Source organism: Talpa occidentalis, unplaced genomic scaffold, assembly GCF_014898055.3.
Source record: "Talpa occidentalis isolate TD23 unplaced genomic scaffold, MPIMG_talOcc4v2.1 talOcc4.16, whole genome shotgun sequence".
NCBI lineage: Eukaryota > Metazoa > Chordata > Mammalia > Eulipotyphla > Talpidae > Talpa > Talpa occidentalis.
Window position 1 is genome coordinate 48,842,747 of NW_023601653.1, and position 26,925 is coordinate 48,869,671.

At 41.6% G+C, this 26,925-nt stretch overlaps 1 protein-coding gene across 1 annotated transcript in view; it reads right to left on the reverse strand.

Moving 5' to 3' along the window:
* Positions 1-26,925, reverse strand: part of FAR2 (fatty acyl-CoA reductase 2) — a 151,780-nt gene that overhangs the window by 43,928 nt on the left and 80,927 nt on the right. The window contains exon 2 of the mRNA XM_037514175.2: positions 5,836-6,064. Coding sequence (XP_037370072.1) covers positions 5,836-6,024 — 189 coding nt within the window. The 5' untranslated portion in view covers positions 6,025-6,064. The remainder of the gene's footprint in view (positions 1-5,835; positions 6,065-26,925) is intronic.

Consider the following 26,925-nt stretch of genomic DNA (forward strand, 5'->3'; position numbering starts at 1 on the left):
TCTAGTTTGATGCCTTCATGGTCAGAGAAGATAGTTAGTATGATTTCAATCTTGGTATATCTGTTGATGTTTGTCTGTGTCCTAGTATGTGATCGATCCTGGAGACTGATCTGTGTGTGCCTGAGAAAAATGTGTACTCCGATTTTTTTGGGTTTGTGTTCTATAGATGTCTGTTAATCCCATGAGCTCTAGATCCTTATTTAGAGCTTTAGTGTCCTTACTTATTTTTTTGTCTCATTGATCTATCCATTGTTGATAGTGGTGTGTTGAAGTCTCCTACTACATATGTGTTTTCTCTGATGTCTGTTTTCAGAGATGATAATAGTTGTCTCATACATTTTGGTGCTCCTTCATTTGGTGAGTATATGTTAATGAGTGTTATTCCTTCTTGAAGTATTGTCCCCTTGATCATAATGTAGTGACTGTCTGGGTCTCTTTTTACCTTTTTGAGTTTGAAATATGTTTTATCTGATATAAGTATAGCTGTTTTGGTCCATTTGCCTATAGGATTGTTTTCCATCCTTTTACTTTCAGTTTATTTTTATCTTTTGTAGTTAAGTGAGTTTCCTGGAGACAGAAAAAGGTTGGGTTTTGTTTCTTAATCCAGCCTGAGACTCTGTGTCTTTTTATTGAAGAGTTTAGTCTGTTTACATTTAGGGTTAATATTGATAAGTTAGTGTCTGTATTTGCCATTTTGTTTGACTTTTCTCTGGTTTTATTAGTTTGTTTTTTTTTTTTTTTTTTTTTTTTTTTTTTTGTCTTGCTTTGTTCTTATTCATCCCTCTGTTGGTTCTGGCTTTAGGACTCCTTGTAGTATTTTTTGGAGTGGGGGTTTAGTCGCAATGAAATTCCAGAGTTTCTGTTTGTCTGGGAAGGTCCTTATTCTTTCTTCATAGAGGAAGGAAAGCTTTGTGGGCTAGAGTACTCTTGGTTGGCATTTGTTGACTATATCCCTTCACTCTCTCCTTGCCCATATTGTTTCTTCGGAGAAGTCTGATGTCAGCCTGATTGGTTTTCCTTTGTATGTTATCTATTTCTTCCCTCTTGCCATCTTCATTATTTTTTCCTTGTCTTGGATTCTTGGGAGCTTTACTATTATGTGTCTTGCTGTATTTTTCCTTTCATCATGGAAATTTAGTGTTCTTCTTGCCTTTTTTTTTTTAAGATTTATTTATTTATTTATACAAGCACTGGGTACAGTCAGAAGCGCAGGAGGGTGAGAGAATTCACCAGAGCCAGAGCAGGGAACAGAACAGGAAGACTGATGGTACACTGCTGAGGGGAGCAGCGGGTGGCAGGAGAGGTCTGCGCACCATGTGGGACCCTCGCCCGGCAGCTGGGGATCGAACCGGTGCTGCAGAGGCTGCGGGCAGCTTTGCAACCTTGCACTCAACCGCTGTGCCACAGGGGAGGCCCTCTTCTTGCTTCTTGTATGTCTATTTTCAGATCCTTCTTCATGTTTGGGAAGTTCTCTTCAATTATTTCCTTGAATATTTTGTCTGTTCCTATGTCTCTCTCCTCTCCTTCTGGGATTCCTATAACTCTTATATTTCCTTTCCTTATGGAGTCAGATAGTTCCTGAAGTCTTTCTTCATTCTTTTTCATTCATACTTCTCTTCCCTTTTCTATTTTGGTTCTTTTTATTTCTGTGTCTTCGAGAGTACTTATTTGTTCTTCCATTTCATCTATTCTGCTATCACTGCTTTTCCCAGAGTTCCTTAGCTCTTCCGTTAATCCTTTGATCTCCTGCATTTCTTTCACTTCGCTCTTTAAGGACTCAATTTCATTCTTCTGATCATTGATTATTTTTCCCTTATCATTGTTTTCCATAATGACTTCTGTCAGTTTTTTAATCATGGCAATTTTAAATTCTCTTTCTGGAAGGCTCAGAAGTTCTTCCAAGTCACTGTTGTTGCAATCTGGTGAGTGATTTTCTTTTTGTGGTGTGTCTTTTCCCTGAGGACTTGCTTTGTTGGTTGTAGTTTTTCTTCTCCCTGATGCTTGTTTTCTAATTTGTCCTATGCGTTGGGACACTATGTTACTGGTACTGGCTGGCATCTTTCTGGTGTGCACTTTCTGGGATGTTGGAAACTGGTCTCCAATCAAGTCAAATACTGTTATGCCAGAAGTCCAGTAGAGCAGTGGTACTATGAATATGTTAATGGTCGCTGTCACAGAATATCTCCTCCTTCTGTATTTGTTTAATTCCAAAGGTGTGTCTTGAAGTCCCACAGACTACCCTGGAGGTGGGGTGGCTGGATTACTCGCTGGGCTCCAAATCGCTGGATCCCCCTCTGGGCTCCAACTCCCTGCCAGGCAGGACTGGCTTGTGGGGGCTTTCAGCTTACCTCTGGCTGCAGGGGCAGCCCTCTCCCAGTTCCAAGCAGTCTTGGTTGAAGCAAAGGTCCCTATTCTAAAATGGCAAGTCGAAAGCGCACTTTACTGTGCCCGCAGCCTGCCCTGGCTGTGGCTGCCCGATTCCCCTCGGGGCTCCGACTGCTGGCCAGACAGGGTCTGGTGTGAGGGGGCTTCCCAGCTCACTTCTGGCTGTGGGGGCAGCCCTCTCCCAGTTTCAAGCAGTCTTTGTTGAAGCCAAGGTCCCTATTCTAAAATGGCAAGTTCGGAATGCACTTTCCTATGCCCACGGTCTGCCCTGGTGGAGGCTTCCCAATACCCCATTGGGATCCGACTCCAAATATATTTATCTTTAAGTAAGAATTTTAATATAATCTAGAGGTTTCTTTTGCCATTCAAAAATTATCCATTCATATAAATAAAAATATACAATCTTACTTGTTTTTATTTTGAATTTTTAGTTCAAAGTGAACATGAGCACACCTCGTATCTACTAGATGGTCTTAATTATCGGGGAGTTGTTCCTGATCTGCTCAGAACTTTATCTGCCATCAATCAACAATAGTGTCTCCATATTCTGAGGTCAGAGGTCAGATGTGGTTTGTATAGTGGAAACTTTTCAGCCATGGAGTAACCAGAAGTGAATTAAAATAATTCATTTTTACCATGGAAAATCTTTATACAGGCACCCAATTCTGCGTAGTGCTAAGGCAGATATTTGCACATCAGTAGGCTTGTTTTTAATTAAGAGTCATTTTAATAATCTGTTCTTTTCAGTAATGCACCTTTTAGTTATAAGTGGTAGCAGAGGAAGTAGAACTTTCCTTAAAAATTAATCAGACATAGTATATAAACTTCTCAAAACTCTCCAGGTGTCCAAAGCACTCAATAAACAAAAGCACCAAAGAAGAGATTTGCGAAGTGGCATGCAGACACGGTGATGTACCACAAAGAATATAGTTTTTAAGTTATGTAATCACCACAGCTTCCTTTCCTCCCACAATTCTTTTAGAAAAGCTTACAGAGGAAAATAATCTATATAAATAAATTCTAATTAGCAAACCTTAGTGAAAAGTGAGGCCACAGGAGACAGTGGTTAAAGCCATACCTGATGACGTCAGAGGAGGACTTGAATCCAGGAAGGGAGGGAGAGTTGGAGAGACACATTCTGGAGTAAGCAAGGTATTATCCTGTTTCAAGGATCAGGAAATGCAGGCTCCTTAAGGTATTTAACTTGCCTGCTGAGATTCAAATCCAGCTCTGCTGTCTTTGGAGCCCAGGGTCTTAAGCTTCCTGTGCTAACAACAGATATTTCCCAGGTGATGCTGCAGCTGCTGGTCAGTGGAGCAAACTTTGCAAACCCCTTGTGGTGCAAGGCAGCAGTTAACACTAATAGCCAATCACAGGACAGGGAGCAGGGACCTGTAAGCTGTTTTCCCAGAAAAGTTACAATACAGAGCAGTCAAGAATTCCAGGACAAGAGCAATGATGCTGTGCTGTCAAATACCAAACATGGAAAGGAATCGAAGGTGGAGATTGTAGTACAGAGTGCAGGATAAGGCAGCGATATCCATCTGGAAATCAACCGGTTACTAATCAGCTGGTTAGTAAGTGAAGAAAGCAAGTCCATCAGGGACATTCAGCTGAGCGCTGCTGTCTGAAAAAGGATCTGTGAATGCATTCTAGATTCCATTTGCTATAATGTGGGCAGCACAGAGTAGGGTAGCACACTGCCTTGGAGCCATACTGTGGGGTCTGCAGTCTGACTTTCCACTTATAGCTGGGGGCTCTCTGGTAAGTTAACACTCCAGGTTTCGGTTTCTTGTAAAGGGAGGAAATGTATAATTCTTAGTTGACAGGGTGCTGTAAAATTCAGTGAGGTAAGTCTGCACCCTTGAATAGTGTCTGCATGTATTAAGTGCCAGAAATGTGGGTAGAGTCGGAACTAGACCAAGAGACCCAGGAGAGGCCTCTCATCCCAGGCTGTGGATGAACGTGCTCTTCAGGGAGAGGGCGTGTCTCCAATGAGCTACACGTCCCTAGATGTTGCCAGCATCGTGACACATGAGAAAGGATTTTTATTTTAAAAATCTGATTTAAAATGTTCTTTTCTAACCTTAAGTGACCCCATACATTACAAAGAGGATGCTGAAACAGACATGTGCTATTTTTCACTTCATTCCCCTGCAATCCCAATGTCTTTTTTTTTTTTTTAAAGATTTATTTATTTATCTATACAAGCACTGGATACAGTCAGAAGCACAGGAAGGTGAGAGAATTCGCCAGAGCCAGAGTGGGGAGCAGAACAGGCAGAAGGAACCGAAGGACACTGCTGAGGGGAGCAGCGGGCGCGACAGGAGAGGTCTGCATGCATGTGGGACCCTCGCCGGTGGCTGGGGGTCGAACTGGTGCTGCAGAGGCTGCGTGCAGCCTCGCAGCCCAGCGCTCAACATCTGCGCCACCGGGGAGGCCTACCTGCTGTCGTGTCAGTTAGCTTAAGAGGGAGAATGGGGGGGGCTCCCCTGTGGCGCAAAGGGGTTAAGACACAACCTACGAAGCTAACTGTAGCCTCTGCAGCACAAGTTCAATCCCCAGCCAGGGAGCTACCCACATGGCGCAGCAAATCTCTCCTGACTTGCCCGATGTTCCCCTCAGCAGTGTATTTCAGTCAGGCTGCCTGTTTTGTTCCCTACTCTGTCTCTGGTGAATCCTCTCACACCCCACACCTCTGGCCTGTACCTCAGTTCTTGTATGCATAAATAAATAAATCTTTAAAAATAAAAGAGGGAGAACGAAAACAAAGACAGAATTTGAGCCCATCTAAGTTTCAGACTGAAACCTATATCACCTCCAAATTTATAAATTAAACCGTGAGAAGTTTTGCATAATATTTTTTTCAGTGAGTGAATGGGCCATACCAGATGCTCATCCACCCAGAGTATGTCCTTTTCAATGTTTTTACTTTGGAGGGATTTATGGAATAATAGAAATAGCAGGTTATCCCAGATCAAATATAGATCAGCTAAACTTGCTGGTGCTTAGACAACTGAAAACTATTGCTGGATGGCTACTGAGTAATCATATATATTCACAGGGAACACAGAATAGGGACAGAGAATAGAATGGAACAGGACAGAATAAATAATATGACATCACAGAATATCTGCCTGAGGCTAGAGGAAAATTAGAGAAGCATCCAAATGAACTGGGATAGGTTTCAAAACTGGTTATTACTCCTGAGGGTTGGTGGGTGTCTGAGCATAATCTGGGAGTTCCAGTGTATCGACTCTTTCTCAGGCATTTCCAGAACCTCGATGATCTGGTTGCCTGCCCTGAACAGAGCCTGAGCACCTTCCCAGACAGCTGGCCACTGTCTCGCTTGTCTCTTTCCTCTGTCTGTGCAGGCATCCCGCCCTTTGTAGCTCAAGAGGGAACACTGCAGTGCGTCCCAGGGCCCAGAGGTTGAACCAGGAGACATACCTTACTATTTAGCATCTGAAGCATCCTCTGCTCCAGGGTCTGGCCTGCCTTGGGCCTCATGAGGATGTAGATGACCTTCAGATCAGGGCTGGTGCGCAGAAGCTTCTCCATCAACACCTTGCCCATGAAACCGGTGGCCCCGGTGATGAGGATGGACTTGTTCGCATAGTATGCTGCAATCATCGACATGATTCTTCCCTTTGTTTTTTACAGTTCCAGAAAGAGGTTCCTGAAAAGCAAAAGCAAGAACAAAAGATGATGTGCTCAGAAGTTCTAAAATGCAGTCACTGAAAATGTCTCTGGTCCTCCCAGAAGTTTTCAGTGCAGACAAAGCCAGAGTGACGGCATCGCATTCCACTGGCAATACGATTCATTTCCATCAACATTCACTGAGGTCACTCCATGCGCCAGACTTGATGCCAGGAATGTGGGCAACAGCTGAGTGAGCCATAGTTCCCACTCTCTAGGAACTAGCAGAGGAGAAAGGCACAGAGATGGGTGTCACAGGTAAGCACTAAAACCCTGGGAGTGCAGAGAAGGAGTACAGTGCAGGACCTGGAACTTTTCAGAAGGCCCCGACAGGTGGTGACACCTGAGGTGAAATGGGAAGGCAGAGGTGAGGGCACCCCAGGCCAAAGTGCAGACAGGTACAAACAGGTACGAGGTTCCTCCTGGGGGAAATACAAGAGACCTGGTGTGGCAGAGATATAAACAGGATGGCCCCACACATGTGACAGCAACACCGAGAACAGCTCCCAAGTTTTACAAAAATCATGATGGAATTAGTGTTTCAGTTGTAGTTTCATTTAAAGAAAATATGGGAGTAAATAGCTTTTGGTTTCACTTGAACTAACAGGTCCTGACCTACCCTACTCTTTCCTAATAAGTGTTTTTCTCCTTCTGAGCTGAAAGTGGAGCCTGTGCCAGGGCACAGTGTTAAAACATTGCAAAGAAAAAGAGCAAAGAGGTTAAGTAAATAAGCCACGGGCCATGGGCTTGGGGCAGCCCTGAAAGGGCACCGGTGCCACAAAGAGCTCAGCCAGGCCCTGCTTCCAGGAAAGGAGTTATCCGTAGCCACTGCAGCATGAGTTCAATCCTAGCCAGGGAGCTACCCACATGGCGCAGCAGACCTTTCCAGTCTTGCCTGCTGCTCCCCTCAGCAGTGTATTCCAGCCGGTCTGCTTGTTCTGTTCCCCGCTCTGTCTCTGGTGAATTATCTCACCCCTGCACCTCTGACCTGTACCCCAGGTCTTATATGAATAAATAAATAATTTTTTTTTAAAAAAGGAGGAGGAAAACACAAGGGAAAGGGGCCAGCCCTGCCTCCACAAGCCTAAGCCAGGCCTCTGCCAGAAACTCTTCAGGAAACTGACTTTTCACAGACTTTTCACGGGTTCATTGTAAGCTGTGGTCACCATTTGTACTCGGAGGATCTTGAGGCTATATTCTTGGGCAGAACACTTTCTCTTTGGGGATTCCTTCATTCATAAATGTATTCAACAAATCATTTTGGGTACTTGCCATGCCAGACTCAATATGAAGTTCTGAAGATTTACAGAAGAAGAGAGCTGACAGATCCTTGCTGTCACTCTAGCAGGGGAGGCCAGCACTATAGAGGCAAATGGATATATAAACAGGAGCATTGCAGGCTGTGACACAAGTAATAAAACAGGATCAGCGAGGGGGAGTTGTCCATGCTATCCAGTTTTGGAAATCTGGATTTCAAATTACAGAGCTATATTTGTCGAGTGCTATTCAAACCCTTTTTACTGAGGGTGGATGTGGGAACCATTTGGAAAAACATACTTGGCCATTGTACACAACAGCAAATACTGATCATTTTTGTCATTTTATAGAATGTTACTCATATTATAACCTACCCAATCACTTTGTCAAGAGATCATTCCATTACTGCATGGAGAAAGTACTGAATATTCCTTTTTAAATAACAGAGCTCAGAAAAGTGGAATCACTAGGTTTGGAAGGCAGCATCCTAGTCATCACATGGGTTCTGGGCAAGACTGTCTGAAATCAAATCCCAGTTCCACTACTTACTAGCTGTGTGACCTCAGGCAAGTTATTAATCACTCTGTGCTGCCATCTGCTCATCAGTAAAAGAGGGGTAACAGATGTATGCCCTTAACAGTGCCGTGCTAAGAAGCATATGAGAGAATACATGCAAACCCCATGGACTATAAATTACAGATGGTGTATAACCAGCAAACATGGGCTGTTAGTTCAGCTACTGGGTCTACATTTTCTTCTTAATTTAAATGGTTTCTGGATTTTCCTTTTGACATTCATTTTAAATGTCAAATATTTCTGCCTTGGCATTTCATATATAATCTTTTGGAAAAGGGAGATAAACTGTAACTCAAGTATATGTTTTCCCACTTGGTGATATACTTTGCCACTTCTTTTACATTAAAAAAATGTCTTGGCATCCTTCTCTCTGAGCACAGGCAGGAGTGAGCACGGTTGGCAGGAAAATACAGTAGTGAGACTGAGTTTGGCTAGAGACACTCCCCAACCTCATTTGTCCTGAAGAGGTCAGATGCTTGTTTTGCCTGGTTACGTGCCTTCACTGAATCATATTTTCTAGAAGTATGAACAGTATACTTTAAGATACTGTGGCCCCAGACATAGTCTACAATGTGTAATGGCAAGTCCTAGAAAGCAGGTAAACAGCTGTCCAGCTGTCCATTCCCTGTGAGACCAAAGAAGGGGCCACAAGTCCCCAAAGGATGGAATTCACTTACTGCCTCTGCACAAACACTTCTCAACCCACAGAAAGCAGAGAAGAGCACACTGAGCTCTTCGAGGGGAAGTGAAACACAGAGCCTGGTCTCTGATGGCTGTGACTGTCACAACAGGTCCAGAGGTGGTGTGGCCATGACAGTGAGGGCAAGTATTTCAGAAAAGCATCAAAGAGAAGTCCTCATCTTCAGATGAGGATTTAAAGCTGCACCAGAGAGACTTTTACCTTTTCTTTCCACTCTCAAGATACGGCTTAGTTCTTGATCCCAGAAACTCTTATACAAAATTTGGCTGCTGGAAACCCAATTGCACATACCATAGCTTTGCAAGATCCAGGAGTTATTAACCCTTAATACAATTCATTAAAATAATTAAGGACTTAAACAATTGAAATGCATTCAGTCATGGAGGTTGTCTAGTGCGGGGAGGAGGAATATGTTCAAAACAGCTGACCAGGTACTGTTTGCCTTTCACACCACTCACGTAACCGACACAGAGAGCAAAGGATAATTTGCTACCTCTCATACTCATGACGGGCTTTGTGAGAAGCTAAGTCACTCTGACAATCTCCAGAATCATCCTATATAATGCAGAATATCTGAAGCTTGAATGAGAACAAGGAGGTACCATGAAGGCCGGTGTGTGTCTTTATATTGTCTATTATGTGCCAGCCACATCAAGCACTGGGACAAGCGGGGACAGACATAGTCACCTTGGATTATATCCCCTTTCTATTCTGGGTTGTCTTCTCCTGAACATCACCAGTTTCCCATGGTCCTGAGAAGAAAATTTTTACTCTCTTTTTTGATAGTGAAATGAGGTTGTTCTCATTTAAAAATCATGAATCATCACAGTTGTGCCAAGTGATACATTTTTTTGCTGGGTGCCACATATGGTAATATGGATTTTCTTTGGGGAGCTTTACTGGAAGATTCCAAGTTAGAATTCAAATATTTAAAGGAGCTAAGTTTTTCCAAATTTCTCGGCAGTCCTTTAGAAAGAAACACTTTGCAAAAGCAAACAACGTACTTTGCCTCTCCGAATTCAGTCCTGACCAATGTTTCTTGATCCTGGTGCTGCTTGATTCTGGGGGCAGACAACTCTGCATCGAGGGCAGTGCAGTCAGGCGTCCAGCAGCATTCCTGGCCTCGACTCAGAGGATCATCTGGTAACTACCCCCCAGACTTCCCTAAATATGCTCTGGTGGAAAACTGGCCCCTTTGGAGAACCACTGTGCTAGGACTGTCTTTAACTCTCATTTTATAATGTTCAGCACATCTACTAAGAATCAAAAATCGAGGCTTAAATTGCTGCTTGGGAAACTAGCCATGCCCTATTTTTCCTGTCAAACCTTTCCTAATTACATGTCCCCAAACAAATTACATTGACAGTATTCAAAAAGAGGATGAAAGAAGATTTATCCAGAGTGAGATTTCTGACTTTTTATTTTACCAAATTTCTTTTAGTCTCTGTGCTATAAGTCTACTAGCCCTTGCCTCTCCCAGAGATCAAGCCTGTTGGTTTTATCCTCCTACACCTATCACAGGCAAAGTAAAAAGAATGGCAATCGGACCATCAAGAGATCAGCTGAGGAAAAAAAGTTAAGTATTTGTTGCTATATATTAATCATTCTATGTATAATCAGTTCAAACTCATTTATAGCTTATTCTGCTGCCTCTTTTGAAGAAACCATGCATACTTGGTGTTAAGAGGTATCTCACATAGACAAGCGGGGTATTAGCTGATGATGGGCCAATCTATAAAAAAAAAAAAAATCAATGCTTTCTTGTAAAACTCAGTAAGGAAAAGTTCTGCTTCATGAAAACGAAACACAGATATTCTTCAGGAAGTATTTTAAGAAAATAAGAAACTGCTTTAAGAAAAATGAATTAAGAAAATGCCTTTACAAAATAATGTTCAGTGAACAAAAGAACACCAACTTGTAAAACATCATAATGCCCTTGACTGGTTCTTGTGGAAGACTGAAGAGGAATGAAGTGTATGATACAGTTGTATAGCAGCATAATGGGGCTAAAAGGAGAGTTTTGCTTCATTTCATAATTTCGTTCTATGATTTGAAAAGACAACTTAGTAATATGTACTTCAAACGAAGAAGTTCTTAGAAAGTAATGTCAGCTATTTTTAATCTTTTCTTTTGCCATGGGCACTAGTAGAGAAATGTGTGGAACAAACTCCCTTGGGTGCATTTAAATTACTTTGAAAAGTGTGGCCCAGCTGTTATCACGCACTGCTGTGGACTTAATTTTTTTACTTTTTCTTTTACATGCATTCATTTTATTCTATTCACATTGTACAATTATCACACACATTACAAAAAGGATGCAAGTCTAATCCATCTTCCAATGCCAGGTCAGAACTAAATGGTAAAAAAATAAATCACTATTATAAGAAGAGTTAGTACGTCCTGTCCTAACCTCTGGTGGGATAGGACATTGGGATCTGGCCTTTGGGGGAAGTTAGGGAGATCACACGGGTGAGGTCCTAGACTGAAGGGGTAGTGTCCTAATAAGAGGAGAAGACACCCAGGGCTATCTCTCCACAAATAGGCAGCATGGAAGGGCCACATAAGGATGCAGGGGAAGGCGGTTGTCTACAGGTCAAGATGAGAGCCCATGCCAGAAACCAAACTTGCTGGCACTGCCTCATGAACATCTTCCTTCCAGAACTGTGAAAAATAATGTCTGCTTCTGGCACTAATTCTGCAGCATTTTGTTACAGCAGCGTGAGCAGATGAAGACACACAAACACACATGAACCATGTTTGAATTAGAGTGTGAAATAATTCTTGACAATGCGACTGTCAACCTTTCAGCTATGGAGTAAACCTTTATGGTGGAACAGATGAGTCACTCTCATTTTCCCATCTTTGCAGCATGGAAGAAAGACAATGGCTTCTTGGTTTTCACACATTTGTGAAAATATGGGCAGGTCTTTAATGAGGAGCTAGAGAAGCCTCATACATCCAAACCTTAGCAATCTGTCCATCAGTCTGATATCTATTTAAGGACTTAGTGAAAAGTGTTTATCACAGAGTTCTTTCATTTTATCTCTTGAGCTCCCTTGTCTGTCCCTAAGGTATCTAATTCAGCAATGGGCTAAGGTTCTTTCACTGTGGGCTTCTTCTATAAAGTGTCTGGGAAAGCTCTTTAGTTCTTAATAGGAGAATATCAAGTCCCAGCCATATTTTAGGCAGCTGTTTAGCACAGACCCCACTAATTGAAGCAATACTGCTTCAAAGTCAATAAAAATCAAATCTGTAAAAAGTCCCAGCCAGGAAGAGATGGTCCAGGCAGGTTTTAAGAACACATAATTAAAGCAGTCATCCGAACACATTCTTTCTAGTTTGTTTCTGTTTAGCTCCTTAGTAATTCTTTCATTTTTATTTATTTTTTCCACAAAGATTCACCTATCTATGCATTCAAGAGCTGAGGCACAGGCCAGAGATGCGGCAGGTGAGAGGATTCACCAGAGACAGAGTGGGGAACAGAACAGGCAGACTGACTGAAAAAAACTGCTAAGGGGAGCAGCGGGCGAGACAGGAGAGGTCTGCTTCGCCATGTGGGTAGCTCCCTGGCCGGCCGGGGATCTAACTCGTGCTGCAGAGGCTGCGGATTGCTTCGTAGTATGGTGCTTAACCCCTTGCACCACCAGGGAGGCCCTCTTAGTAATTCTTTTAAAAATAAACCAAAACCTTTAAATTTAACAGAAATGAAAAAGAAAGAGATTGGGCCTAAATCCATCATTTCATTATCATTGATTAAGTAGGTGTTTTGGCCCCTTATGAGGTGTGAATAAAGAATAGAGAGACTTGCTAAGTGGTCATGTTTGATAAGGATGCATTGTATTGTTATGGTTTAGAGGTAAGTCAGACCTCCATCAGCAAGGAAAGATGATACCAAGAGAGCTGCAATCCAGTGTAAATCTTGATGCTTTTGGTTTCCTCTTGGTGAATTACAAACTGGGTCAAGTTACAAAGAAAAGAAAGGCTGATATATTGGCACAATGAGATGGATAGTAATCAACACTTTTTTTCAGGCTCTGCCTGGAATTAAAGACTCCTTTCAGAAGATGGCATGACATGGATTATCACTGTGTTAGTATGCTTGTCTCCAGAGAAAGAGAACCAGCAGGAAGGAGGCACATATAACACAGATACATACCTAAATATATGAGAGAGATTTTAAGGAATTGGCTCACGAGATTGTGGAGACTTGGCAAGCCCAAAATCTGCGGGTTGGAAAGTCAAGGATGTGTTCCAGTTGGAGTCTAAAGATAGACTGTTGATGGTAAGTGGAGGTTGGTCTTTATTCCTCTATAGCCTTCAAGTAATTGGATGAGACCCCCCCACACACACTATGAAGGATGATCTACTTTGCCCAAAGTCCACTGATTTAAATGTTAATCTCATCTGAATGGCACTTCACAGAAACATCCAGAATAATGTCTGTCTAAATATTTGGGCACTACGGCCCAGCCAAGTTGTCACATAAAATTAGCCATTATAAGTCCACCCTGCTTTGGAACTGAGACCCGGGCGGAGGCCCTCCCTGAGTGAGCAGGAACAAGGCGCCCAGGCAGGGGAGCGGGATTCAAAAGGCGCCATTCCCGCGCCACTGATCTGGGCTACAGCCCGCGTCCTGGAACTGAGGGCTTTGGAACTGAGACCCGGGGCACGAAATTAGGGGCGTGGGTTCCCCACGACGGTGGGGCACAAGGCAGACACAGCACCCCAAAGCCGTTGAGGTGTACCCTACCATCCCCGCTCTGCTCCCTGTCCCACGGGGTGGAAAATCAGCTCCCCAAGGGCTCTAGGAGAGATCTCTGGTGCCACCTAGCGACTTGACCCCAGCACAGGCTACTGAAGGAGCTAGTGGCCAGCTGGGGAGTTAGCCCACACCGGGCCCCTTCTGAACAAGTAGTCTGAGCCCACAGGGAGAGCGAGCACCCACAGCCGGGGCAGACCAGGCGCGCAGAATAGTGTGCCTGAGACCAGAAGCGCAGGGAGTGTGTCCCACATCACCATTTTAGAACAGGGACATTTCTTCAGTAAAGACTACCTGCAGAAGGCTTCCTCAGGAGCCAGAGGTGAGCGGGGGAAGTTCGCCCACGCCAGACCCCCTCTGGCCTGCAGTCCAAGCCCAGAGGGGAGCAGGAACCCACCGCCGGGGCAGACCAGGCGCACAGGGGAGTGTGTCCCCACATCGGCATTTTAGAACAGGGACCTTTCTCCAGTAAAGGCTGCTTGAAACTGACAGATGACTCCTGGAAGAACCAGAGGGGAACAGAGAAGCCCACCCAAGATGCCGGCAAGTCCCAACAACACAGTGTCCCAACGCATACAGCAAATTAGAAAACAGACAGTAGGGAGGAGAAGAACCACACGCAACCTAGCAACTCTCCAGAGAAAAAGCACACCACAAAAAGAAAGCCAGCCCCCAGATTGCAACGACAATAACTTGGAAGAATTTCTGAGCCTTCCAGAAAGAGAATTTAAAATTGCCGTGATTAAAAAACTGACAGAAGTCATAAAGGAAAACAATGATAAGGGAAAAATAATCAACGATCAGAAGAATGCAATTGAGTCCCTAGAGAGGGAAAACAATGGTCAGAAGAAAGAAATTGAGTCCCTAAAGAGGGAAGTAAAAGAAATGCAGGAGATCAAAGAATTAATGGAAGAACTAAAGAATTCTGGGAAAAGCAATGAAAGCAGAATAGATGAAATGGAAGAACGAATAAGTAATCTTGAAGACACAGAAATAAAAAGAACCAAAACAGAGAAGGAAAGAGAAGTACGAAGGAAAAAGAACGAAGAAAGACTTCGGGAACTATCGGACTCCATGAGGAAAGGAAATATAAGAGTTATAGGAATACCAGAAGGAGAGGAGAGAGATGTAGGAACAGAGAAAATATTCAAAGAGATAATTGAAGAGAACTTCCCAAATGTGAAGAAGGAGCTGAAAATTGATATACAAGAAGCAAGAAGAACACCAAACTTCCACGACGAAAGGAAAAATACAGCAAGACACATAATAGTAAAGCTCCCAAGAATCCAGGACAAGGAAAAAATAATGAAGCTGGCAAGAGGGAAGAAACAGATAACATTCAAAGGAAAACCAATCAGGCTGACATCAGACTTCTCCGAAGAAACACTACGGGCAAGGAGAGAGTGGAGGGACATAGTCAACAGACTCCAAGAAAACAGATGCCAACCAAGAATACTCTATCCCGCAAAGCTCTCCTTCCTCTTTGAAGAAAGAATATGGACCTTCCCAGACAAACAGAAACTCCGGAATTTCATTGCAACTAAACCCCCACTCCAAAAAATACTACAAGGAGTTCTAAAGCCAGAACCTCAGAGCGACGAATAACAATGAAAGAAGGCCAAAAAAAAAAAAAAGTTATTAAAGAATAAATAAATAAAATCAAAGGAAAGACAAACACAATGGCAAATACAGATGTTAACATATCAATATTAACTCTAAATGTAAATGGACTAAACTCTTCAATAAAAAGACACAGAGTTGCAGCCTGGATTAAGAAACAAAACCCAACCTTTTGCTGTCTCCAGGAAACACATTTAGCTACAAAAGATAAAAATAGGCTCAAAGTTAAAGGATGGAAAACAATCCTACAAGCAAATGGACCAAAAAAGAAAGCAGGAACAGCTATACTTATATCAGATAAAACAGATTTCAAACTCAAAAAGATAAAAAGAGACCCCAATGGTCACTACATTATGATCAAGGGGACAATACTTCAAGAAGAAATAACACTCATTAACATATACTCACCAAACGAAGGAGCACCAAAATATATCAGACAACTGTTGTCCTCTCTGAAAACAGACATCAGAGAAAACACATACGTAGTGGGAGACTTCAACACACCACTATCAACAATGGATAGATCAACAAGACAAAAAATAAGTAAAGAAACCAAAGCTCTAAATAAAGACCTAGAGCAATTGGGCTTAACAGACATCTATAGAACACTAAACCCCAAAAAAACGGAGTACACATTTTTCTCAAGCGCACACGGATCATTCTCCAGGATCGATCACATACTGGGGCACAAGACAAACATCAACAGATACACCAAGATTGAAATCATATCAACCATCTTTTCTGACCATGAAGGCATCAAACTAGAAATAAACCATAAAAAGAAGGCAAGGAACTTTCCTACCTCATGGAGATTAAAAACCACACTACTGGAAGACCATTGGACTAATGAGGAGATCAAAGAAGAAATTAAAAAATTTTTTGAATTGAACGACAAGGAGGACACCAATATCCTAAATGTATGGGATGCAGCAAAAGCAGTAATAAGAGGAAAATATATAGCAATAGAAGCTCACATCAAGAAACAAGAAAGAACGCAAAGAAACAACCTAATCTCGAAGCTCAAAGATCTAGAAAAAGAACAACAAGAAAACCCCAAAACCAGTAGAAGAAAAGAAATAATAAAAACCAAAGCAGAAATAAATGAAATTGAAACTAAAAAAACAATCCAAAAGATCAATGAAACCAAGAGCTGGTTCTTTGAAAAAATCAATAAAATAGACAAACCCCTAGCCAGGCTCACAAAGGAAAAAAGGGAGAAAGCACAAATAAACAGGATCATCAATGAAAGAGGAGAAATCACAACGGACACAGCAGAAATCAAAAGAATAATCAGTAACTACTATGAACAGTTATATGGAAACAAGTTTAACAATCTAGAGGAGATGGACAAATTCCTACAACTCTACAATCACCCAAAGCTAGATAAAGAAGAAATAGAACACCTAAACAGACCAATTACAATTAGCGAAATTGAAATGGTAATCAAAAACCTCCCCAAAAACAAAAGCCCAGGACCTGATGGATTTACAAATGAATTCTACCAAACATTCAGAGACGAATTAGTGCCTATCCTTCACAAACTCTTCCAAAAAATTGAGAAGGAAGGGACAATACCAAACACGTTCTATGAAGCCAACATTACACTAATACCAAAACCGAACAAGGACAACACAAAAAAGGAAAACTACAGGCCAATCTCCCTAATGAACACTGATGCAAAAATCCTCAATAAAATTTTAGCTATCAGAATCCAACAATGTATCCATAAGATAATTCACCACGACCAAGTTGGATTCATTCCAGGGGCACAAGGATGGTTTAACATCCGAAAATCAATCAACGTTATCCAACACATCAACAAAAAGAAATATAAAAACCATATGATAATATCAATAGATGCTGAGAAAGCTTTCGACAAAGTGCAACACCCATTCATGATAAAAGCCCTTGAAGTTCTTGGGATACAAGGAACATACCTCAACATCATAAAGGCCATCTATGACAAGCCAACAGCCAGTATCATTCTCAATGGTGAAAAGCTGAAAGCAATTCCATTAAGATCTGGAACAAGACAAGGATGTCCACTCTCACCATTGCTTTTCAATATAATACTGGAAGTCCTAGCCAGGGCAATAAGACAAGAGAAAGACATCCAAGGAATCCAAATAGGAAAAGAAGAAGTCAAACTATCACTATTTGCAGACGATATGATATTATACATAGAGAACCCCAAAAACTCCACAGAAAAGCTAATTCAACTCATCAATCAGTTCAGTAAAGTGGCAGGATACAAAATCAACACGCAAAAGTCAGTAGCCTTCCTATACACAAACAATAAATCTGAAGAAGAAGAAATCGAAAAGACCATCCCTTTTGTTATTGAAACAAAAAAAATCAAATATTTGGGAATAAATCTAACAAAAGAGGTAAAGGACCTATACAAAGAAAACTATAAAACACTGTTAAAAGAAATAGAAGAAGACACAAAGAAATGGAGAGACATCCCCTGCTCATGGATTGGAAGAATAAACATTATTAAAATGGCCATCCTTCCAAAAGCAATATACAGATTCAATGCTATTCCAATCAAAATTTCAATGTCATTCTTCAAAGAAATAGAAAAATTATTGATGAAATTCATATGGAATCACAAAAAACCCCGAATAGCCAAAGCTCTCCTGAAAAAAAAAGAAGGGAATGGAGGCATCAGACTCCCAGACTTCAAACTATACTACAAAGCCATAATCATCAAAACTGCATGGTATTGGAACAAGAACAGACATACAGACCAATGGAATCGAATAGAAAATCCAGAAATAAACCCACAGATTTATGGTCAACTAATCTTTGACAAAGGAGCAAAGACTATGCATTGGAGCAAAGAAAGTTTGTTCAATAAATGGTGCTGGGAAAACTGGGTCGCTACATGCAAAAGAATGAAGCTTGACCACCACCTCACACCATACACAAAAATCAACTCAAAATGGATTAAAGAACTAGACATAAGACCTGAAACCATAAAATATATAGAAGGAAATATAGGCGAAACACTACGTGATTTGCACATCAAAGACATCTTTACAGACACATCACCCAAAGCAGTGATAGTGAAGGCAAAGATAAACAGCTGGGACTATATCAAATTAAAGAGCTTTTGCACAGCAAAAGAGACAATAACAAAAACAAAGAGAAACCCCACCAACTGGGAGAACATTTTTGCACCCAACACTAATGATAAAGGACTGATCACAAAAATCTGCAAAGAGCTGATGAGACTCAACAACAACAAAGAAAATAATCCAGTCAAAAAATGGGCAGAAGAGCTTAAAAGAAACTTCTCTGAAGAGGAAATGCAAATGGCCAACAGGCATATGAAAAAATGTTCAACATCACTTGTCATCAGGGAAATGCAAATCAAAACTACCATGAGATACCATCTTACACCAGTGAGAATGGCACATATTAAAAAAACTAGCAACAACAAATGTTGGCGAGGGTGTGGAGAAAAAGGAACTCTTCTGCACTGTTGGTGGGAGTGCAAACTGGTCCAACCTCTGTGGAAAGCTGTGTGGAGATTTCTGGACCTACTAAACATAGAGCTTCCATATGACCCAGCAATTCCACTCCTAGGTATTTACCCAAAGGACACAGAAACATCAATTCCAAAGAACACCTGCACCCCTATGTTTATAGCAGCACTGTTTACAATAGCTAAGCTTTGGAAACAACCCAAATGCCCAAAAATAGATGACTGGATCAAGAAGATGTGGTACATATATACCATGGAATATTACTCAGCATTCAAAAAAGATAAACACATGCAATTTGCTGCAACATGGATGGCGCTGGAAGGGATCATGCTCAGCGAAATAAGCCAAAAAGAAAAAGAAAAATACCGGATGGTCTCACTCATAGCAGGAATCTAGAAAACTTAAATAATGGACCAGGAAAATGAAAAACTATAAGAAAGTGAAAATCAAAATCAACAAAAAACTATGAACCAGAGACACTTTTAGGGGGCGGGGGCGGGAGGGGAGGGATTGGGGTCAGAATGGGGGGCGGCAATTGTATGGGGAATATAACAATAAAATTTATAAAAAAAAAAAAAAAAAAAAAAAAATGAACAATGATGTAAAAAATTTAAATAAGAAAAAAGAAAAACAATAAACAATGTCATCTCAATTTTAAAAAAATAACAATAAAAATAATAAAGTGTGTACACTGTAAATAAAAAAAGAAAGAAAAAAAAAAATAAAAAAATAAGTCCACCCTTGCCAACAGCCCGATCACACCATGGCAAACCTCTGAGTAAAGACAGAAGCAAGATCATACTCCCATGCAGCATGACACAACCATGTCACTTACAACTGGAAAGGCAGTGCTGCTTGCCCTAGGAGTGGATGCCAAGTCTTGAGTGCTGTTTGCTCTTCTCTTTGCTGTCCCATAACTTCAATATGATGATGTAAAGTTAACAATATTTAAATACTATGATATAAAATCAATACTTACATTATTCAATGAGATGATGACAGAGGGATGAAAACAATGATTTATTTGCTTTATACACTCAAATATATTCATAACAAAACAAGGGAATGCACATAGCAATTATAGTCCTTGCCACATGGTTGTACTTGGTATTTATAATGAACTTCTTTCCCTTCCAAATCCATATGCACTTTGCTCTCAGACAGCACCTCATGGCTCTTGACCTGGAAGGGTCCAAACCTTCATTCCTGAACAGTGTGAGCCATCAGCAGTCCTCCCTGGATTGGGTTGCTGTGGTTTCCCAATGACCTTGATCACAGGGCCTGCTAATAGCAAGAAAATCCCTAAGGGTCTTCCGTATTTCAGACATACTCACGCTTAACTCTATGGCAGAGGAGCAGTCCAATTACCCTTCGTCTTCAGGATCAATCACCCCAGTCAGCACAGTAACTCTTCTTTGCCTGCTGGGTTGGAGGCAAGAGGAGTCCCACATGGCGGGGTAGCAGTCTTAACTTCCAGCAACAGAATCACTGTAGTGTCTCCTGGTGGAATTGCATTCCTCCCTTTGGAACTAACACCTCTAAGTCAGTAGAGCATAGGATCATGGAAACGGTCCCTGTGACTTGTAGTGAGGGGTGTAGCTCCCAAACTCTCCCCCACCTTGGCTCCTGCACCTGTGAGGCCTGCCTACAGGAGAAGCAGCCATGTACTGAATGCTGACACCGAGCAACTACAGCCTCTGGAGAAACATGCGCAACATGCGCAACCTGTGAGGGACTGACCCCTGCCGGCACCGTAAGTTAGTCTTCCAAAGGCCACTCCACTTATCTGTAAGTCAGTTGCTCAGGATGGCGGGGACTCGATAAAACCAGTGAATTCCATGAGCACAGGCCCACTGCTGCCCTTCATTTGCTGTGAAGTGAGTTAAGAAGAGAAGCAATGTTGTGTGGAACAGTATGGTGGTAGATAACACATTTTACAAGCCCACCTGTGGTATTTTTTGCAGAAACATTTCATGCAAGGAAGGGAAATCCATATCCGAAGTGTTTATTCCTCTAAGAATAAAAACTCTCCCTTCATGATGGAAGCAGTGGATTTCAGTGGATTAACCTGTCTGCTCCCCACTCTGCCTCTGGTGAATCCTCTCAATCCCTGCATCTCAGGCCTATACCCCAGTTCTTCTATGAAGATATATATATATATATATATTTTTTTTTTTTTTTAAAGGTTCTTGACTTGGTTTTGATGATTCAAGTTTGATTTCTGTTTAGTGAGCCTAGAACTTCTTGGCTAATACAGATAAGGTGAGAATTTCGTAGCTTCCCATATATCTCATACCAGGAGCACCGTACCAGATAGCTAGTGCCTCCAGTCTATGAGGCAGAATGTCCTATGGTAACCATGATGACCTTGCCTTTGGCATTGAGGGGCAGCACTGGGACTTGGCATATAAGTTTCCCAATTCAATCACAGCAGGTCCCACTCTAAGCTCTAGCCCTGGCAGAAGAGGCATCCCCCTGCCTTCCGCCCCCCTCCGCCCTCCCTCTCTCTCTGTGGCTCAGTCAACTGACACATAAAATTGACTATCACATCACCCTATTTCCTCCCAACACATGTGTCATGCTCAGAACTTCCCCCACATTTTCATTAACATTTTCCTGCTTGACAGCAACTGGCCATAACATACTCCTTGACAGGAAGGAAGTCTCATTTACTTGATTTGGAATTTTTTCTTTTGTTTTTCTACTGAAGTATTCATTACTGAAATAATTTCACTGGATCTCAACTCTTCTGTGTCTGGATGGTGCAAAGAGCAACCAAATAATAACTGAGGTACAAGGTGGACACAGAAAGGGGAGCACTGGACTAGGCATAGTATCTAGATGGAAATTCACTGCTAACTGTTCTGTGACTGAATCTCAAACCTGGGCCATTTAGGGATTCCATTTTCTCTTCTGCTAAGCAATTTCCTTCTTATTTCTTTTTTTTGTGTGTGTGTGTGAGACTATTTATCTTTAATTTTTTTAATTTTATTTTTATATTCCCCATACAATTTTGACCCCAATCTCTCCTTTCCCTGCCCCCCACCCCCCACAGTGTGTCTCTAGTTCATAGTTGTCTGTTGATTTTGATTTTTTCTTTCTTATAGTTATTCATTTTCCTGGTCCCTTATTTAGGTTTTCTAGATTCCTGCTATGAATGAGACCATCTGGTATTTTTCTTTTTCTTTCTGACTTATTTCGCTGAGCATGATCCCTTCCAGCTCCACCATGTCACTGCAAATTGCATGTGTTTATCTTTTTATAATGCTGAGTAATATTCCATGGTGTATATGTACCACATCTTCTTGATCCAGTCATCTATTTTTGGGCATTTGGGTTGTTTCCAAAGCTTAGCTATTGTAAATAGTGCTGCTATAAACAAAGGGGTGCAGGTGCTCTTTGGAATTGATGTTTCTGTATCCTTTGGGTAAATACCTAGGAGTGGAATTGATGGATCATATGGGAGCTCTATCTTTAGTAGGTTGAGGAATCTCCACACAGCTTTCCATAGTGGTTGGATCAGTTTGCACTCCCACCAGCAGTGCAGGAGAGTTCCTTTTTCTCCACATCCTCGCCAACATTTGTTGTTGCTAGTTTTTTAAATATTCCTTCTTATTTCATATAACAGTTTAAATAATCAAATAAAGTAATGGCCAAGCAAGATGAGTGCTTTGTTAATGTTATCTGTCCAGAAGAGCTGACATTACTCTTGTTTTAGACATCACATGTCATGGTATCAATGCCGCTTTGACCTTGAATCCAAAAACCTTGTGGTTATTTTTTAATAAATATTGAGAACACATCTTGCCACTTCAGTTAGGTAGTAAAACATCTTGGGAAGATGCTGTGTTTTTACACTGTACCATTTTCCCAAGCTAACTTGCACAGTGCTACTTAATGAACTGGCTCAATAATTGCATCAGCTGGGACTAAAGGACTGATTCAGTTAGTCAATCAATAAAAAGTCAGAGGTGGTTCACAGTACCCAGTGGGCACTGAATCATCTGGGAAGTTTGTAACATTGCTCTTTATTAGACCTGAGATTCTGATTTAGAACTTCTGAGGTCAGGCCTAGGTGGATGCATGCTAAAGAACATTCTGGCTAACTCAGGTGCAAGTAGCACGAGGTGTGCCCATGTAGGGAATGTGACCAAGTGTATTCTGATCTTAAATCATATTTTGTACCTCTTTTTGCATCTTCAGTGTAAACCTATGTCATCGCTGTGATTCATTATTTTTCTTAAAAGTTACATAAAATAATCAGCTTCCTTGAGAATTCTCACTTCTGATGATAGTAGAATTTGGATAGCACAGTTAGAAAGCAGCAGTAGGTGCATTTGGTATAGATACAGCAGCCCAGGTCTGTGTTCCAGTGACCTCTGGCTTATACCAAGGTCATTCTGATTGAGAGACTGTTTAAATGTTTACTATGAGCATCAGGGCTCACCACTCTGGCTCATGACAACACTGCACTAAAAGAGGTGGAGAGGAGACACATCTTTTCAGATAAATAAAAAAAAATGACTGTTAGGGGACACTTCCTCCCCCTGAAATGCTGAAATCTGGTAAGAAAGTACCAATGAACATAAATAATCAAGCATTTTTCTGTGTCACTGCTTTCGAAAGTTGAAACAAAATGGCTACTGGAGGGATTTTATAAAATATAGTGTAGGGCCTCCCCGGTGGCGCAGCGGTTGAGCGCTGGGTTGCGAAGGTGCCGTTGGCCTCTGCGGCGCCAGTTCGATCCCCGGCTGCTCCCCGGACACCGGAGGAGGGTCCCACATGGCGTGCAGACCTCTCCTGCCACCCGCTGCTCCCCTCAGCAGTGTACTTCGGTCCTTCTACCTGCTCTGCTCCCCGCTCTGGCTCTGGTGAATTCTCTCACCCTCCCACGCTTCTGACTGTGCCCAGTGCTTGTATAAATAAATAAATAAATCTTTAAAAAAAATAAAATAAAATATAGTGTAACTCTATGCATAGTAACATTGCTTCCCAATGATTAATAGACATATTGCATTGCCTTGGCATGAAAGGGTTATCTATCACAAGGAGCTCATTTTTTCTGACAAGATACAGTCTGCCACTCATTTGGGTTAAAAGACTTACTCAGACTCATCCAAGCAGTGTTCCAAAATAAAGTGAGAGATTTCTATTTCCCAGTCTATACAACTACATCTCAACCATTCATTCAACCAAGAAAACTGCATGGGAATAAACGAGTTGGAATATGTCCAGGTCTTTAACAAGGCCAGATTAAAAGCCGAGTCATTGGGCCTCCCCTGGTTGTGCAGCGGTTGAGCCCTGGGTTATGGGGCTGCCCACAACCTCTGCAGCGCCGGTTCAATCCCTGGCCGCCGGTGAGGGTTCCACATGGTGCGCAGACCTCTCCTGCTGTGCCTTCTGCTCCCCTCAGCAGTGTACTCCATCAGTCTGCCTGTTCTGCTCCCCACGCTGGCTCTGGTGAATTCTCTCACCCTCCCACGCTTCTGACTATACCCAGTGCTTGTAAAACTAAATAAATAATTCTTTAAAAAATAAAAATAAAAATAAAAGTAGTCATTTAAGATCATGAGATTAGTCCACCAAGAAGATAACTAATTGATAGAGTAACACTGAAAAATGGCTGCAAAGTCAAAGACCAAATTGTTTGCATCAAAAAATTACAATGGTTTACATGTGAAAACACTTAGTTCTTTTGAACCTATGTGGGTTACTGGACTTTGGCATGTATTAAATAGTATTTATTAACTATATCTGTCCAAAGAAAATCTTAGTCATTGCCATACTCCAACTCATTATTCTTGAATCATGTGGGAAATTATATTTTTAAAATGTTAATATGAAGGTTAATCAATTAAATATAAATGTATATAGTATGGTAAATTGGAAGTCTCTATTTCCTAATGGAAGTTATAGGTCAGAACCTGTGCCAATAAACTGACAGTCTCTCTGGAAATGTCTAAACATAGATAAGCTGTTCAGAGATAGACAGCTAGGCCTTTGTGAAAGACCTATGTCAGAAAAAAATAAGCCATAAAAAGCACTTATTTTCATGATAATTACAGAAAATTATTATTATATCATTTGATATACCACTAAATATATCAACTATATTACTGAATGTAGCAATGAATTAGATTAAAGATCAACAAAATCTTGAAGGCACAGATCTGAAAAGGATATTTCATAGCCATAGTAATCTGTGGGCAGTGGCTATATAGTATGGGTAGAAAAACATGAGTTTTGTGAGATGAGGGGCAAACAATTAGAAGTCATGATGGAGCAGAGCAGCATTTCCCAAACTTCCCCTGCTTAATGGTTTAACATTAAGGAAAAATAAAAAGGCAGTTTGCATCTTGAGTTATTATGTAATTTAAATGAATATTGACTCTATTTTAAGCTTTCTTAAAAATGCTAAATAATGAACACTATTCCATCCAACCGGCTACTTTCATATGCATTTCATGGTATGAGGTAGGACAATAAAATCACTGTTTATTTTTCTATGGACAGGATCAAACATTCAAATTATTACAGCTGCTGTTTCACAACCTAATTTCTGCCCTCTAGTCTAAATCTGAATCATTATTTCCAAATTTGTATGTCAATATGGTTTATCATTAACCTGTTTTGTTGTAAAAATTTTATTTATTTGTTTTTGCGTAGAACTGGAATGTGAGCAAGAGATATGGCAGGGGTGGGTGGGTGAGAGGATTCATCAGAGACAGAGTGGGGAGCAGGACAGGTGAATCTACTGAAAAACAATATTGAGGGGAGCAGCGGGCGAGACAGGAGAGGTCTGCTTCGCCATGTGGGTCACCTCCCTGGCAGGGGATCGAACTCATGCCATAGGGGTGATAGCCCTGAGGTTTAACCCCTAGGCCACAGTGGAGGCTCCATTAATTATTTTGTATCTAGAGCAAATGACTATGCATATTTATCAATCAAAAATAAATTCTCATCTCCTTTTGACTTGTCTAGGCTCTTCTCTGTCTTGTAAGAGTCTACTTCCAATGAGAAAGAAAATATATGTACTGTGACAGCAAAAGGAAAAACCTGTAATATATGAAATACTATCTAACATGTATAACAATGGAAAATATTATTGTGATGACTGGGAGTTCTTACCTCTTTAGATGCAAATAGTCAATCATTCATGTACTGGTTTTTAGTGAGTGTTACTGAAGACGTGGACATTCAGAACCATTTGGGGCATTTGGGGCACTGATGATAGTAAAGGAAAGGGACATGAGAAAGTCCAGTATGGATTCTGAGCACACACTTGTATGGCCATGGAGAATTCCTACAGAGAATGCGGGGAATTCTAGGCTAAAAGAACAGACGACAACAGACTGGAAGCTTCAATGCCTCGATAGAGAGATGAGTCTTCACAGGGTCTGGGAATTTTTGAGCAAGGGGATGAAAATCCACAGGGGGCCGAGGATGGAGAGTAAATCACACACTTGGAGTCCTCAGGCCATGGGCGAGGAGGAGCTCACCAGGGCAAGGCAGTTCTCACACTATAGAGCAGTCCAGATCCATCTGGGGTGTCCACTTGCTAAAACTGCAGATTCAGAGACTCCTTCCCACCTCTTTTCCCATCTTGATTTAGAGATTGGGATGAGGCTGCCATTAATTATAAGTGAAAAGCATTAATATTCTCAGACAAGTCCCGATAACTAAGTAAGGCAGGTGGCCCTGCTATTCACCAGCCACGATCTTAGGTCACTGACTCAGCCACCGGAAGATACTCTTTCTTCATTTATAAAGTGAAGACAATAATCTTGGGAAGATTTAGTTAAAGAAAAAGAGGGTGGACAGAAGCCAGCACATTTTACAGTTGGGTCAAGGAAGCTGTAGCAGAAGGAATGGGATGGGCCTGGTAACACTGGAAGGGCATTTTGCGTTCTCCCTTCCTCCATGTTCTGTCTTGTCTGCTTGGGTCCATGAGTGTTTTGCTGTACAAGAGCTCAGTTCTTCAACAGCAGAGACCTTACTCATCATTCTGTAGTCCAGATACCATACTGAATGAATACATTCTATCAGATCTTGTTGCTAGCTGCATTTGTGTTCACCCCTGACTTCCTGCCAGACACCTGAGCTCCAGGAGGGCAGGGACAGGAGATCCACTTTCTACCCCGAGCACCTGGAATTTACCAGGCGCTCCATCAATGCAACTTCAGTGAATGAACACATGAGCAAATGGACAGAGAAACGGGTAGTGGCAGATAAAGAGCACACTAGGAATGGCTAGATGCTGAGCCGGGGTGCCTGTCTCTGAAATGCAGGTCTCTGGGGATTCTGCGGTAAAAAAGGATGAACCTCTTTGTTGAGATGGACTGTCCCCAAGAGGCTGTGGGAACCAACTGGTTTGGAACATATTTCTGCAAAGTCATTTCAACACATTTAACATCTAAGGTTCAAATTCATCACCAATT